General features: G+C 42.5%; 1 protein-coding gene across 2 annotated transcripts in view; it reads right to left on the bottom strand.

Annotated features, from left to right (window-relative positions):
• The window catches only part of SFMBT2 (Scm like with four mbt domains 2), a 105,698-nt gene that overhangs the window by 54,644 nt on the left and 36,120 nt on the right, over nucleotides 1-14,934 (bottom strand). For both annotated transcript variants that reach the window (XM_032106200.1, XM_032106199.1), the window contains exons 5-6: nucleotides 6,445-6,533; nucleotides 3,006-3,252 (exon numbers count right to left, since the gene is read on the bottom strand). In XM_032106200.1, coding sequence (XP_031962091.1) covers nucleotides 3,006-3,252; nucleotides 6,445-6,533 — 336 coding nt within the window. The remainder of the gene's footprint in view (nucleotides 1-3,005; nucleotides 3,253-6,444; nucleotides 6,534-14,934) is intronic.

The following is a 14,934-nucleotide window of genomic DNA, read 5'->3' as shown; positions in this document are numbered from 1 at the left end:
AGGAAAACTGAAATTGGCATTTTGGGTAACTCTGGCCAAGTTTTGAGCAACTTTGGCCAAAATCAGTGAAAACAAGCAGCAACTTCTCTGGGCAGTGTCAACAGACTTCAAGATACAAAGGCAACTCCGGTGGTTTCAAGGAACAGCAAGGAATATCATATGCACATTTAATTAGTGGCATCTCGCTTATGCTGGCGAGCGTATGGACACTAAATTGCATGGTTAAAAGAGCATAAAGCATTTTATTTAAGTGCCAAGGCAGCAGGTAATTGAACAAAGTGTACTGTGTCAAATTGTATTAGGGTTCACAAGTAGTGAGCAATTAAAATGACTAGCAATTTGTCTTTAAATAGAAAGTAACATAAACCGAGATGATCTCGTCCTGCATAAACAGCTGAGCTCAGGCCATCAGTGGCTCTGTGTCGAGCAGCCTGTGCCAATTTGCATTACCAAGGAGGTTTATTCCAGATTCAGATATAGATCTGAAGGGAAAAATAAGCTATAACCCCTTTGCTTCAGTTAAATGGGCTTGTGAGATATACAGAGTCCATGCGGGAAGACAGCTGGGATGCTGTTTCATAGAATCATTGAATGGTTTGGTTGGAAGGGACCTCAGAGATCATCTAGTTCCAAGTCCCAAAGGACCTTCTTGCACATTAAGTGGGTGTTAGGATGTGGGTGGCTTCAAGGAAGAGACCTCTCCATCCAAAATATTGTTTCAGTCCATGGGATCTCCTTTATCTGAGCTGCTCTGCATCTTGAAAGACTGACCTGGAAGCGAAGCCTGTCAAGTGCCAGAGGTGGATCAACAGGGTAAAGTCACACCCCAGACACAAAGGAAAATAAAGCTCAAGGTGGATATGTAGCATCCAAGTTGAGGGTAGGCAAGGCACTGTCACAAGCTGCAGAAGTGATGTATAAAAACACCCTTGTTTGATAGCAAGGGGACACACAGTCTGATTTGGAAGCAGCTGCATGGAGCTGATTCATAACAGCTTTGATACACAGTCTAAGGCTGTTCCCTTAATCAATCAAGGAGTCACCTAAACTGGCTTCAGATGTTCAAAATTTAGGACAACCAGGTATGTGCCCATTGGTTGCAAACCCCGTGAGTGACAAAAATAAGCTTATAAAGATGTCATTTTATCTTACCTACGTTAGGTGTGTCTTAGCACCCCCTTTTCCCTACCCATTATAAAGAGAAAGCAATTGCTCCCCCGAACTGTCTTTTGATGCCTTCACTACAGCAGGTGAATCTAATCCCTGATGCGTAAAAAACAAGGTACTGCCCGCAGACTCCCTCTCCTTCCTAAGAAGGTCCACACTAGGTCCTTCACACAACAGAGGTCTTCCTAGTCCAAATGCTCTTCCCTAAAGAAGCCACTAGGAAAGGGTAAGCAGGCCAGGATGTATCCCTGGCACAGACTCCAGGCCTCAGGTCTTTGAGAGTCTGCATTCCTTGAGAGTCTGTGGTTTAGTAGCTTCATCCCTGAGTTTCTTCTTCCTCTGAGTTAAGGTCTCATACCCTTTTTTTAATTCATTGTGCCTCATGAACACGTTGGATGGTTGAACAATAAGATCTTAAAGGTTCTTTTCCAGTCTTAACAATTCTGTGCCTCCATGTTAGGTGGACATCAAATGATCAGGAGTGGAACAACCAGCATTCCTGCCTCCAGAAACTCCTCAGATTTCACTCCTGACTGCCTACTCCCTGCAGTACAGAGCCTGACAACTGGGTCAGAAGGGAGGGTCAATGAAAGACCCTCGAAGCAGTGATCAGGAGAAGACTTGGGCAAAAACAGAAGTGCACTCTTCTTTTAAGGGTCTTTTCTCAGCAAACTCCTATGAAGCTCAACTTTAGGAGGTGTAAAGTAATGAATACCTATTTAAGTCAATGAAAATCAGGAAGAAGATCTGGACACTGAATTCATTAGTAACAATGGTGACTAAAAAGTGAATGACCAGAGAAATGCAATGGAAAGGAAACAAGTATCAGATGAGAACAGATGAGAACAAGAGACAGAAGTTTTAGAAGTTAAATCAAGGAGAAGGGAGAAGAAAAGTAAACAACTTCAGCAAGTAAGAGTCCAGTAACAGACAAGACAACTGAATAAAAATGAAAATAAAAAGAAAGGCATGATGGGTGGGGAATCGACAGAAAAGGATGTACAACTGGATAAAAGGAGGAAAGAGTAGAAAGCAAATGGAATAAACAAAGAGGAAGCACAGATCTTCTTTGGGCCACTTCTATATTCACCAAACCTATCTATACAGGCCAAGAGAGTTCAGAGACGCTCACTAAAAAAGTTGTTTCTCTGTAACACAAAGAGTCTATAAAATAAAAGAGTGGGTGATATTCATGCTCTCCAGCATTCACATCTTAATTAGAAGTGATGGGGAACATTGATTCCTACCTATCAGTGAAGAAAAACACATATTCCCAAAAAGCACTCGAGACCCAAGTCCCCGACAAATTTGTGAACATGAGAATTGAACGTATTGGGGTAAACTCTCCTCATTAGGTGTGAAGGACAGAAGCCACAGCAGAAGCACCTTCCTAAAGGAGGGGAATTCAATACCCATGGAAAAACTTCACCTGCAGCACAGAGAAAATGAGGCACAGACCTGGACACGTTTTTAACCTACACAGGAAAAGGTGGGTCAATTTGTGATCCCAGGCTGGCTTAACTGCAGTCCCAATCCCTCTCCATTCCAGCTGGTTTGAAAATTAAACTCAACCCTAAAGAGCTTTTTTCCCAAGCTGTAATCTCCTGATGTTTAATGTGGTCTGACAGACTTGTAAAGACGTCAACTGAATTTATTTAATAAACAACACAGTTCACTTTGAACCCAAATTCGATGGATCTCACCTCCCATTTGTGCCACAGCCAGAAACTACTGACAAAGCAATGTGAATGCTGGAGAAGGACAAACGGGCTGCACAAGTATCTCGAAACATCAGTGAACGCCGCAAAGGGAGACAGTATTCTGGGGAGGTTCTTTACCTGCAGGTGGGTCCATTCTGTATTTATTCTCTTGACACCAACCGACTGGTCGAAGTCTGCAATCCAAGTAAAACAACCACTGGTCATAGGATTCAGTCTCCTCCAATCCCACATAGCGAAGGCGTAATCTTCCTCCAACATTTTCAACCACACTAACTATCCAGTACTGAAAGGGATTCTGGGAATCCTGCAGCTCTATTAAGGAATCAACTGTAATGAGGTCTACAGGGTTTTTTCCTCGCAGAGGCTGTTTGAATAGAAGCAAAACTCCTTATTTTAAACTTTATTTGAAGACTTCTCAAGGAAACAGATGACAGCAGAAGATTATTTTTGTTTTTCACACCATCATCCAAGCGATCAGCAAACAGTCTGTTCTTCTTCTATTTTACCCAATGTCTTCCAAGTGCAAATTCAGAAGTAAAACAGAAAACAACAGTTGTGCTAATTTCTCAACCGACATCATCAACAACAACAACAACAAGAAAGAATAATAAAAGGTGGAACAGCTCAAATAGCACATCCACTTGGGAATCTCCTGAACTACTCAAAGCCCGGTTATATTGGAGGATTTCAAACCAAATTCTCATTGATTGCACCTGATAAGAACCAATCACAGGACTGGACCCTAACATTTACCTGAAAGATGACCACTTTGTGCATGACCCAAAAATTTCACTCTGTGTACTGATCTCTTCCACCCAAGGCTTTATCTCATTCTCACTGGCGTGGAGAGAAAATTATCCCCCCCAGCCATGGATGCATGAGTCTGTGGGGGTTATTCCAAAGCTCAAAGACAACAGCAGGTTTGGATCCAAGCCCAAGGCACACAGGATATGTTGGGTCAAGCCACCATGCCCAAGAAATCCCAGTGACTGAGGTTATTTACTTATATGTGGTTATTTTCTGGGATCCCACTCTGCAGCCACTCACACACGTGTCTAACTTCCCACCTGCAAAGCTGCCAAGCACTGCCATTAGAAAACCATGAGGTGCTCTGCAAAACAACCACTTTGGGGCTCAGTGTTTTTGTTTTGTGACTGTGAGCATCTCTGTGCTCTCAAGCTTTAACATAATGGTTAGATTTCTTTTTTTTTTAATTAAATACAAGTTTGAATTCTTATGCAGTGTCTCGATTTCGCGGCTTTAAGTGCAGCATATTAAAATGACCCCAAGACTTGGAAGCATTGGTCCCCAATGGAAATGCTAAGCAAAGGCAAAACACATTAAAAACAAGAACTTCTTTTTTTCCTGTGTGTTTGTCCCACTTTTACTTAATTAAACCATATAAACATTTCATGTTACTTTTAAAAATATTAATTCTGTAAATCAAGAGTCAGTCCAGGATGGTTCTTTCTAGCAGTGGCTACAAAACAAAATAAGTAGAAAGCCTTATTTTTCAATAAGTTATTTTTCCTACCAAATATCGAAAATATTCAAATTTTGAGATGCAACTGATTTTCACACATCTCTCTTAATCCAAAAATGCAGGCAAGAGAATGAGAATATGGTAAAAAAAATGCAATTAAAATTAACTAAAAGCTTATCACATGTACATTTTTAAACAGCTTTATGATTAATAGATATTTCTCAGAACAATATATTTGCCATTCATTATAAGCTACTTTTCTACAGTGCAAGCTGCAAGCATCTGTATAATCTCTTCAAATATTATTTCATAGCAAAATGCAGTGTCAGAATTTAATAATACAACAGAAATCCACTTTAATGTGGATTTTTTTCCCCTCTCATACAACTGCTTCATTGCAACAAAATATTCTTTAATATGAAACTATGGTGTAATGATTTAACTTATTATAATAAATCCCTGGCTGTATCAAAGTGAATATTGCTTCTCTGATTTGTGTGCTAAATTTTAAGCCAATGGGCTGTCACTTACCCCACGAGAACTGAATGGCTAGGATTAATAATCGGCTTGCATGAAATATTAACATTTACCATAATGCAAGAACCCTTCACATGCATAGCTGGCATGTTAAAAAAAGATTTAAAAAGTAGCACTACATATTGATTTAGCAGTCTAACAACAATCTGCAGCACTCAAGAACAGCAAATCTGTCAACAGGGGCCAACATACATTGCACGACACAGACAGCACTGAGCACATAAAACACCAGGAAAGGGTCAGAAACTGTTTCAAGACAACACAATGTTTTCTCTCTCTGCTTTTCTGCCTAGGGCTGCCTCTCTTCCCTGCCTGCAGAAAGGAGAGGTTTGGCACACACCAGAGATGGGGGTTGGACACCATCAGATTTCTGCATATGCCACCTGGGAGTGGTCCAGGAATGGGGATGCAGCAGGCCCGAGGAGGTGGATTATCTGGGATCTGCAAAGGCTGTTCATCCCTCAGATTGGGGAGGAAAAAAAACCCTAATGGTACAATATTAATTCTCCCTGCCAGGCATGGGCATGTGGAAAAAGGATGCAGCTGTGGCTGGTGGAAGTGACCACAGACAAAAAGATCAAAAATGGTGCCTGGATGCACACTGGCTTCCCACAGGCCAACATGAGCACCTTCACAAAGGTCAGCTTCTGTATGCCCTCACTCTCAGCCTAAATGCAGAGGGACAAAGAATGAGGGGCTCCTGCAGGACCATCTGTGTCCTCTCCAAATGTCCCCACAGCATCCACATGAGAGCAGGACAGGCCCTGATGGAAAAGCTGCCCATGGTTTCAAGGTGAAGCCGTGGGATTTTTATCCAGGATCTCAAGGCACACAGAGGCTGTCCCTGGGTGCAAGTCACCCTGTGGATCTGCTGCACAGACTGGCCTCTTGGCTGAATGGGTGCATCTAAACAATGGACCCTTCTGCTCCTCTGAGGCCACCTCACCCAACAACTTCCCCGCTAAATGTGACTGCTGGATTTAGGTAGAGGGAATGTCCTTGGGGGAGCTCTTTCCATACAGAGATAAAGTTGACAGTGCTCCCCATCAACCTACTAAACCCCCCCCCCCAGCCTGTGCCACAGAATTACAGGATGGTTTGGGTTGGAAGGGACCTTAAAGATCATCCAGTTCCAACCCCATGCCACAGGCAGGGACACCTTCCACTAGACCAGATTGCTCCAAAACCCATCCAACCTGGCCTTGGACGCTTCTAGGGATGGGGCAGGGCTGAGTTGGCAGCTCAGGTCACCAGTTTGATGGATCTATTGGGGCACTGAAGGGCTGAGTTCTCCTTCGTATGGATGTTCTCCTTCCCCACCCAGCCTTTTTTGAGCACCCAATTTTCTTAAGAACTAAAAGGCAAAACAAACTCCCCGTGACTGGGTCAGAAGCAGAGTCCAGGCACTGGTGCCATGGATTTTGGGGTGGGGCTGGGTCAGGTCCCAGGGCTGGCACACAGACACGGCAAGCACACGGCCCTGCAGGCTGGGAGCACACACACTGAGGAGGAGAGGAACTGCAATCTAATACATACACCTTCCAGCAAATTCGCAGGGGCCGTCCTGGCGCCGGTCAGATCCTGGATGAGAAACTCTGTCCAGTCCATGTATTTCTCCTTGATTGCTGGGGAAGGGGAGGGAAGAAAAGAAATGCTTAGCACAGCAGACTGCATTGACTCACCACGTGTGTATCACGCAATGGATTTGGTGTATTTAGTAAGAAGAAATTTTTCATTATTAGAGGGATGAGGCCCTGGCACAGGGTGCCCAGAGAAGCTGGGGCTGCCCCATCTCTGGAAGTGTTCAAGGCCAGGCTGGACGGGACTTGGAGCAGCCTGGGATGGTGGAAGGTGTCCCTGCCTTGGGAGGGGGTGGCATGAGACAATCTTTAAGCTCCTTCCCACCCAAACCATCCTGTGATTCCATGATTTTAGAAACACCTCCTTGGGGTTTACCAGCTCTAAAGTTTTGGATGCAACTGCAACTCAGAGCAGAAGAAAAGCTGGTTTGTTGTCCAGTTCTTTGGGCAACCTGTGCACACGGTTAAATCCCCCAAAAAAGGGAAGGTGTTGCTCCACTGTAGCCACTGACAGTGATTTACAACATCGTGGCTTATCATCCCCATCTCTCCCATTCAGAATTGGCCACTGCTTGTGTAACCACTCGTTTCCTGCTTATCACCTGGGCTCAGATGTGATTTATAAAGTCTTTTTGTATGTTCACTAATGACCTCTGGGAAAAAAAGAAGCTGTGCAAACTTTCAGTTCCTTGACAGGAGACCAGAAACTCCAGGTGCTTTTCCAACAAAGTAGAAAAATCAAGCCTGAGAACATCATATATCAGCTGCTGAGTCAATACACTAGCAAGAAGAAAGATTGAAAGAGTCTTTCCTTTATCAGGAACTTCTGTTTCATTTAGAAGAAACTGAGTAATTTCTGACCTAAACACTGTGAACCTGTGTTACTTTAGGACATGCATCCAGACAGTTTTATAACATTTGAACTGAAATATATAAATTTTGCCTCTAGGATTCACATTCCAGGTCAGTTCTGGTTGAAATCAGTGGACACATAAAGGCAATAATTCAGGTAATCTCAGCTTCGGAGATGCCTCTTCAAATGCATTGTGCATTTGCAATCAGAAATGCAGAAATCAGACTTTAATTACACCTGCCTGTAAATGGGAATTAAATTACATCTGGAACTTCGTTTTCTCCCAAAAATGATCTTACTTATATGTGACAGAATCATTAGGAATACAGTTATGTCGTTACCTTAGAAACACCTATAGAAGGGAAAAATCAGGAGCATTTGAAAATTTAAACCTTTCCTCTGAATAAACAACTGGATACGTGGTGTAAAGACCATTACCCCATGGCAATCCATATGACTGGGCATGGATAAAGACACAAGCCATGCCCAGTGCACCTTACCTCAACCTCATTTCTGAGTTGTGCTCCTTCCTCAAAAGCCAGTGCTCCCAGCTTGAGCTATAAATCCAGTTTATAGATCTAAATTACATTAAAAGTGCATTTAAATGTATTTAAAATTATCAAATCTTGCAGTGCTGGACTTCGAGCCTCCATAAAATAACACTTGAACTTGCCTGTAACCATTCTAAGTCTTCTGCAGCACTGATTTTGCATTATTTCCAGAAGATTTATGACCTTTGCATTATTTAAGACAAAAGAACAGCCTGAGAAGAAATGGTTTAGATATGACACTTTCTCTCTCAACACTCCTGCTGCGTAACCTCATCAGTTCCTGTCCACCTACATCAGGATAAAGAACACAAGCTGAATTTTGGCATCAGGGAGAGGACAGTAATTGTGGTAATGAATGAGGCTGGAGTCCCTCTAGTTCAGACTTCTGCCTCTCCCTGAGAACAGCACTGAAAGGTGCAAGTTGAACTCGATTTTCGCTCATTCCCACAAAGCTGTCAGCCAAATTCTGAATGCCAGAGCTTCACTACCAAGGAATGACAAATGTGATAAAAAGCACACAGTTTGAACTTTCAAAGCTGGCAGGAGTCGGGGGAGGTGGGGGGAGAATAGGATTTTCAAAGTTGACAACAGATTAACAGATTTCAGGGGCTTCCACTTCCAGATGCACCATTGGAGATGTCGTAACAGTGCCTGATTCACAGATCTGGCTGTCTGTCAGTCAGTCTCCCTTCCAGTGCCTTTCAGAGAGAAAAAAAATCCCTTGTCCTTTTTAAAAGATTTGCACCTCACAGTTTGACATCTAAATAAACTGATGCCTCCCTCCACATTCAAATCTGGATTAGAGGCTTCCGAAATCCTTAAGTGCCAAGGTGACCTCTGTATTCACACTAAACAGGCTCAGTTGAAAAAAAAAAAAAAAGAGCTATTCTCAGTTTCTAGCTGGTTTCAGAACCATCCCTCCTGCACAAATCTAATTTCTAGGGTTTTCCTTTATTTTATTCCGCTGTTGTGGCATAGACAAAACGACTCTGAAAACCTCTGAGAGACAATAAATTGCACTGGAAGTTGTAGAAACAGGGATTTGTACCTTCCTCTGTGCCTACAGAGCACAATCAGCCTTCTCAGTTCTACACTTCAAGTTACCACAATGTAAACATTAATTTTTAGTAGTAATGAAGAGAATCTGAATGATCTCAATATCTGCAAAAGCCTTTGAGGACCAAGCAAAATGTTAAACAAATATATTCAAACTAAGGAAAATCTGCTGGGTAAATGAGAATAGCTGTCAGTGCAATGCATGGGTGCCCAATCTGAGCATCCCTCTCCAGAAATGTGGGCGCTCCTCTGGCATGTCACACTCAGCACCTGGGGAGTGAAGAAGTGAAATTTCAATCACTATTTCCCATTTTCCCTCGTTAGCTACAGGAAAAGGCTCTGCTGAACCTCTCCTACTGCAGACAGGCTGGGAGAACTCAGCTGTTTTTTTGCAGCTGGACCACTGGTGGGAAGGGAAGGTGGCCAGGATAAAGGATCCTGCTCCATGGTGACCTAAACTCCACTAGAATTCCTATTTTCAAAACACTTTTTCCTGCCTTAAATAATTTCAGTGAGTCAGGAGTGGTCCATGGGTTTCAGACAGCCATGCTTCCTTCACCTTTCAACAGATCCATTTTCCCAGAAGACTCCAGTGAACTTCCCCAGTAGCTCTGCTCCAGGTTGTGTTCATTTAGGAGTAACTGCACACACAGGAAAACCCATCTGAATCCAGACCACTACAAAAAGAGCTGTGAAAGATCCCACATTTCCCTCCCCAATTCCTGAGGAGCAGTTGTAGTGATGCACCCGTTCCTGAGTTCCCAGGCTCAGGGCTGGGCTGGTGAAGGCTGAGCCACTCCTAACAGAACTCAGTGAAATTGTCCACACCTGCAACAGTAAAAACCAGGTCCCTGCAGCTCACAGCCTCCTTCCATGGAAAAAAGTATTTATTTCAGAGAGCACCTTCTAGTTTGGCAAACATTAAAGCAAATTCTTAAATCAGAAAGAAAAAGGACCATTCCACCTTAAGACTCAGGTTATAAAACTGAGCTCCCCTTGCAGAGGCCTGGACTCCACCAAAAAATGGATCTGATCCAATATCCCTCAAATTCCTCCCACTTTGCTCTACCCAATTCACCTGGCCCACAACCTCTCTGACTCTCAGGCCTCTCCCCTCCTAACCCACTGCCATTTCCTCACTTTTACTCGTTGGTCTCATTCTCCCAGCTGTGTCCTGAGACTCCAGGCTGTGGCCTGTATTTATCACTGGACACCAGGTTTTCCCCATGAGCTGCTCAAACCAAGCCCTTTCCCCTTGCTCCGTGCGTGATGACCATGAAAACCATTCCAGGAGCAGCTGGAAATGCTGGAGCACAGCCCATCCCCTCCAATCCCACTGAACTAGTGCCCGAGAGGCAGGACAGCAGCTTCATTCCCTGCAACCCTGTAAATCTCTGTGTCCTGCCTCAGCCTCAGCACATAATGGGTTCAGATTTATCTGCCTCTCCAGAGAAATAAGAGATTAAAAGCACATTCGCAGTCCCATGACAGCACTGAGGCACAGGCACTCCATTCAGTGAATATGAGATACTATTATCACATTAGCAACTCTTGGGATTTTATCTAGTTTTCTAGTAGTTGCTGTTTTTCTGAGAGCTGCTCCTCTCAGGCCATGGGTTTACATGAGAATTCTCATTTTCTTTTCTTTTTTTTTCAAGAACAGGACACTGCAAAGTGCAGGAAAAACCTTGAAATGTGAAAAACCGACAAGACAATGGAAAGAACGTGGTTTGTTTTTTACTTTTCATGACTGCTTTTTCCCCCCCAAAGGCACCCACTTGATTGACAAGAAAAAGACTCAGGGATCTGAACTGCTACATTTGGTAAAATAAAGGAATGGCAGCATAAATAACTTACAGGCATACAGCACCTAAAAATAAGCTACTCCTTGGAAACACCTCAGTGTGTCCCGTGGATACACATGCCCAACAAGCAGTAATATCAAGTTATGCTCATTTTTGCCTATACTTTAAAAAAAAAACCAACAAAAACCGAACAAACACTCTTCATGTTGGGTTTCTTTTTTTTTTAATAACCCAGGATCACCAGCAACCTGTCGACACCTCTACAGGAGAATCCCCACTGGAACCCATCAACCTCTAAACAGCAGAGTTTTAATTTTCTCATACGTGAAGAACAGCATCTTAAACAGCTTTATAAAATGGTTTAAGATCTTTCAGATTAATCTGCTAAGTGACAACACTTTCAGTGTGGAAACTATTTTTATCATTAAAAATTTAACTCTTTCCTAGGACTGGAATGAACAAAAATAGTTAACAAGATGAATTATAGCTGGGCAGGACCCAGGCAATTCTTCTCACTCCACTGTGAAATAAACTAAAATACCAGGATCTCATTAAAAAATTCATTTTCTAAACAAATAATTCAGGATGTTCAAAAATTTATATATAGGTGTATTAGAAATACATTTAAGATCCACTGAACTAAAGCTGCTGGTGCCAGCAAGAGATGCCCAGAGCCTGGAGAAGGATCACAGATCAGCAGGAGAGCACGTGAAGGGCAGCACAAAGGAATTCCAGCCACTCCATCCAGCAAGGACAGGTGACATTGTAGTGGGGATCTGCTACATGTCACCCATCCAGGAAAACTAAGGCTGGACAGGGGTTGGAGAAACCTGGTCTAGTGGAAAGTGTCCCTGCTCATGGCAGGGAGGTGGAAAAAGATGATCTCTAAAGTCCCTTCCAACCCAAACCATTCTGTGACTCTGTGATAAGATATACAGTTTTTTAAAAGCTAAATAGCATATTGCAAAACTATAGAAAGCTTACAATATTGACATTTTCTTTTAATTTTAAAGTTGTCACACATTTGATGCAATATTTATAAGTTACGAAAATATTAACATATAAATGTTGTAACTATGTTATAAAGGTCTAAATGATGGGAGTCGAAATGAGATGTCTTTATATCAAAATAACATAGAATGCTAAAACAATTTGTTTAGACTTCAGCCATCAAAACAATTTGTCAAAACTGACATGTTCTCACAAAATATTTCCATTTTGATAAAACAGCATTTTGACAGGAAACGGTTGAATCCCCACATTTTCATTCGTCTTGCTGAACTATTTACATCCTTGTGAACCAGACTGGATGTGAAAACAGGATGGGGGTTGAGTGCTGTCCCTAAGCAAAAGGCTCAGGCTGTTTCTGAACCCTCCCCAAGACCTTCAGGGCTGGGAACACACTTCACTGCATACCCTACAAAGCCAGATCCTCCATTAAGTATTTCCAAAATAAAATAAATAAAAACTACATTTTAGAAGAATCTACTTAGTGCTTTAATAGCATTTTTTAATAAAAATTACTATTTGCCTTGAACTCTTTTGTAGGCTCCCTGAAAAAAAGCCAAATGGGGCTAAAGACGTCTTCAAACAAACTTCTTACTTAAAACTTCAAACAGTCTTCTGTTATCACAGCAGCAGAGTTCTGTGGTTTGAACTGGATCACAAAACAATGCAAATTCAGTCCAGAAAAGAAAAGAAAGTTCATCAAGAACTGTTGATCTGATCTTCTTGTGGTGCAGCCACAAATATCATGAGGCCCCAACTTCAGAGCTCAGGCACTGCCTTCTATACACCTGCCTTAAATAAAGTGTTCAAGGAAAATATTCTACAGAGAAGATTTTCATGGAAACCAGAAGTCATAAGCAACTGTCCATCAAAGAATACAGGTGCTTAAAAGACACTTCTGGACCAGCAGTACTCTGTGGCCCCATCCATGTGAATTTACAACAGGCTAATGAACAGATGCTGGAAGGAAGCGTGATGTCTGTAGGACAATGTGTAGCTCTTGTATTCCCTCAGTAGATGCTCCTTTAAGCTGTTGATTGAGCTACTTGCTCTTACAGCTCTTAATTATCTCACCTTTAAAAAAATAAAACTGGATAAATGCAATCTTCAAATTAATGTTTGATCTACATGAGCTACTTAATTTAGTAAGAATATTCTGCATGCTTTTTTAATTGTCTTCAAGAGATTTGGTGCCCTCTGTTTTTTCAGGCTACCTAAACCATCCTGAAATCATTTCTAAGATAAGATTATGCTGCAGTTTCTATCGTCTTGACCCAAGAAAGGGCCAACACACAGACCTTAATCCTTGCATGCCCAACTCTGCATGAAAAAGCACTCCTTGATTAAAAAAGTAGAGGGGAAAAAAAAAAGCCAAACAGAGAAAGGCATGAACACACACTTTAGGTTCTCACCTGAACAATTCCCTTACAGTTTTTTCTATTCAACTACACTGAATTTCAGTACAATGCTACTTTTATCCTTCCTGCTGCCATTCAGGGTTTCCAGAAATTATCTACTTATACTCTTTAGGTCAAAATAAGAAAGTTCATGTGCAGAAAGCTGCTTCACTGCCCACAGGACACTTCACTTCCTAACATCCTTTGAGCCCTTCACAGACGCGCACACCATTCCCCTCAGGTTTCTGTAGTCCTTAATTAACTGCTATCTTTTTAACAATAAGAAGAGTAGCAGGTGGCTTGGGAGTTGCTTTTTCATTTCTTGAAGTTTGCACTGGCTACAAACTCCAACCCAGCTGCAGGAACTACGGGTGGAAGAGGTGGATGCTGTGGGAGAAAACCATCAGTGTGTGCAGACAGGGTGGGTGGATGCTATTAGAGTGAGGTGGTTTTTTTTTTAATTATGCAAAATTTTGTAAAAATCCCCTCCATTAACTCACTGCAGCTTGGGAAGCTGAACAATACACTTTGCCTGGCAGAAGGGTCACCACCAAATACTGAGGCACTCCCATGCAGTAGGATCAGCTGTCTTCACCCCAAACACAACATTACGGATATACAGACACACTCTTCTGAGATCCCACTGCTGTGGCTTTCTGCTTCCAAGTCAAACTGCCCAAGATCAGAAGAGAAATTTGCCTCATAGATCCCAACAGCACAGTGACCACAAACCCAGATCAGCCTGCCCTGACTCCCTGAGCACAACAGCATCAGGCACCCATGCAGCAATAAATGATCTACTCATAAGTACTGTGATTAATTACCTCCCTTCAGTCAAAGTCAATACTTGGCTTGCACTGAAGTTATTTAAAATCTAAAAAAAGAGGATAAAAAGGAGAGGGGTGCTGATAATGGGAAGCGACTCTGTCTTGGTGGTGTTACTTATCAATTGCAATCAGATTACACAGATAACGAATAGCAGCAAATTTATCAGCTCCACTTGCACTTGTCACCTCCCTTTGCTTCAGGACTTCACTCAAGTGTGATCAGCACCACCCAGCCTGGAATCATCCAGGCACAACACTGCTCTCCCTCCGGATATGGGAATGGGGGAAGAGGGGAGAGAGATACGGGTAGGACATGGCAAGAGAGGGGAATTAATCTCTTCCCATCCTTCACTTTGCAGGGATGCAACCAATTCATTCAGCTGGTCCCTCAGCATAACAAGAAGTCACGTGTGGCCATCCAGCCTCAACAGGGTGGAATTGAAGGATGAAGCATTCGGCTGTTTAGAGCCTTTGCCACATATTTATAGCCCAGGTTAATGGTTGGGCTCAATGATCTTGGAGGTCTTTTCCAACCCAAATGATTCTGCAATTATTTATCTATTTTTAAGATGTTTTTACATTGATTTCACCTGGAAGACGATTCTGCAACGTTGTCACCTCGATTAGTACCAAAACCCACCCTCACTAACACCACCACGAACTGGGAAGGGAATGCAAAAATATCTTCCTGACGTGACCATTTTTCAGTGGGTCACTTATCTGCTCTCTTGTATCTGCAGGCACAAATGAAGGCTGATTATTCTGATTTTGCTACACAATCCAGCGTGGCAAAAATGGGCTGACTTTAGTCTCAGTTACCTCTGTGATAAATTAGGAGAAAACCTGAGGCATAACTACAAAGTCAGAGTGTTTCACCCAGAGCGAGTGGTTTGTGCTCCTCCAAAATTTCTTACCTAAACAGAAACTGCATGCTCCTTAAACACAGCAA

This window comes from Corvus moneduloides, chromosome 4, assembly GCF_009650955.1.
Source record: "Corvus moneduloides isolate bCorMon1 chromosome 4, bCorMon1.pri, whole genome shotgun sequence".
NCBI lineage: Eukaryota > Metazoa > Chordata > Aves > Passeriformes > Corvidae > Corvus > Corvus moneduloides.
The sequence above is the reverse complement of the archived record's forward strand: the minus strand, read 5'-3'. Positions and strand labels throughout refer to the sequence as shown.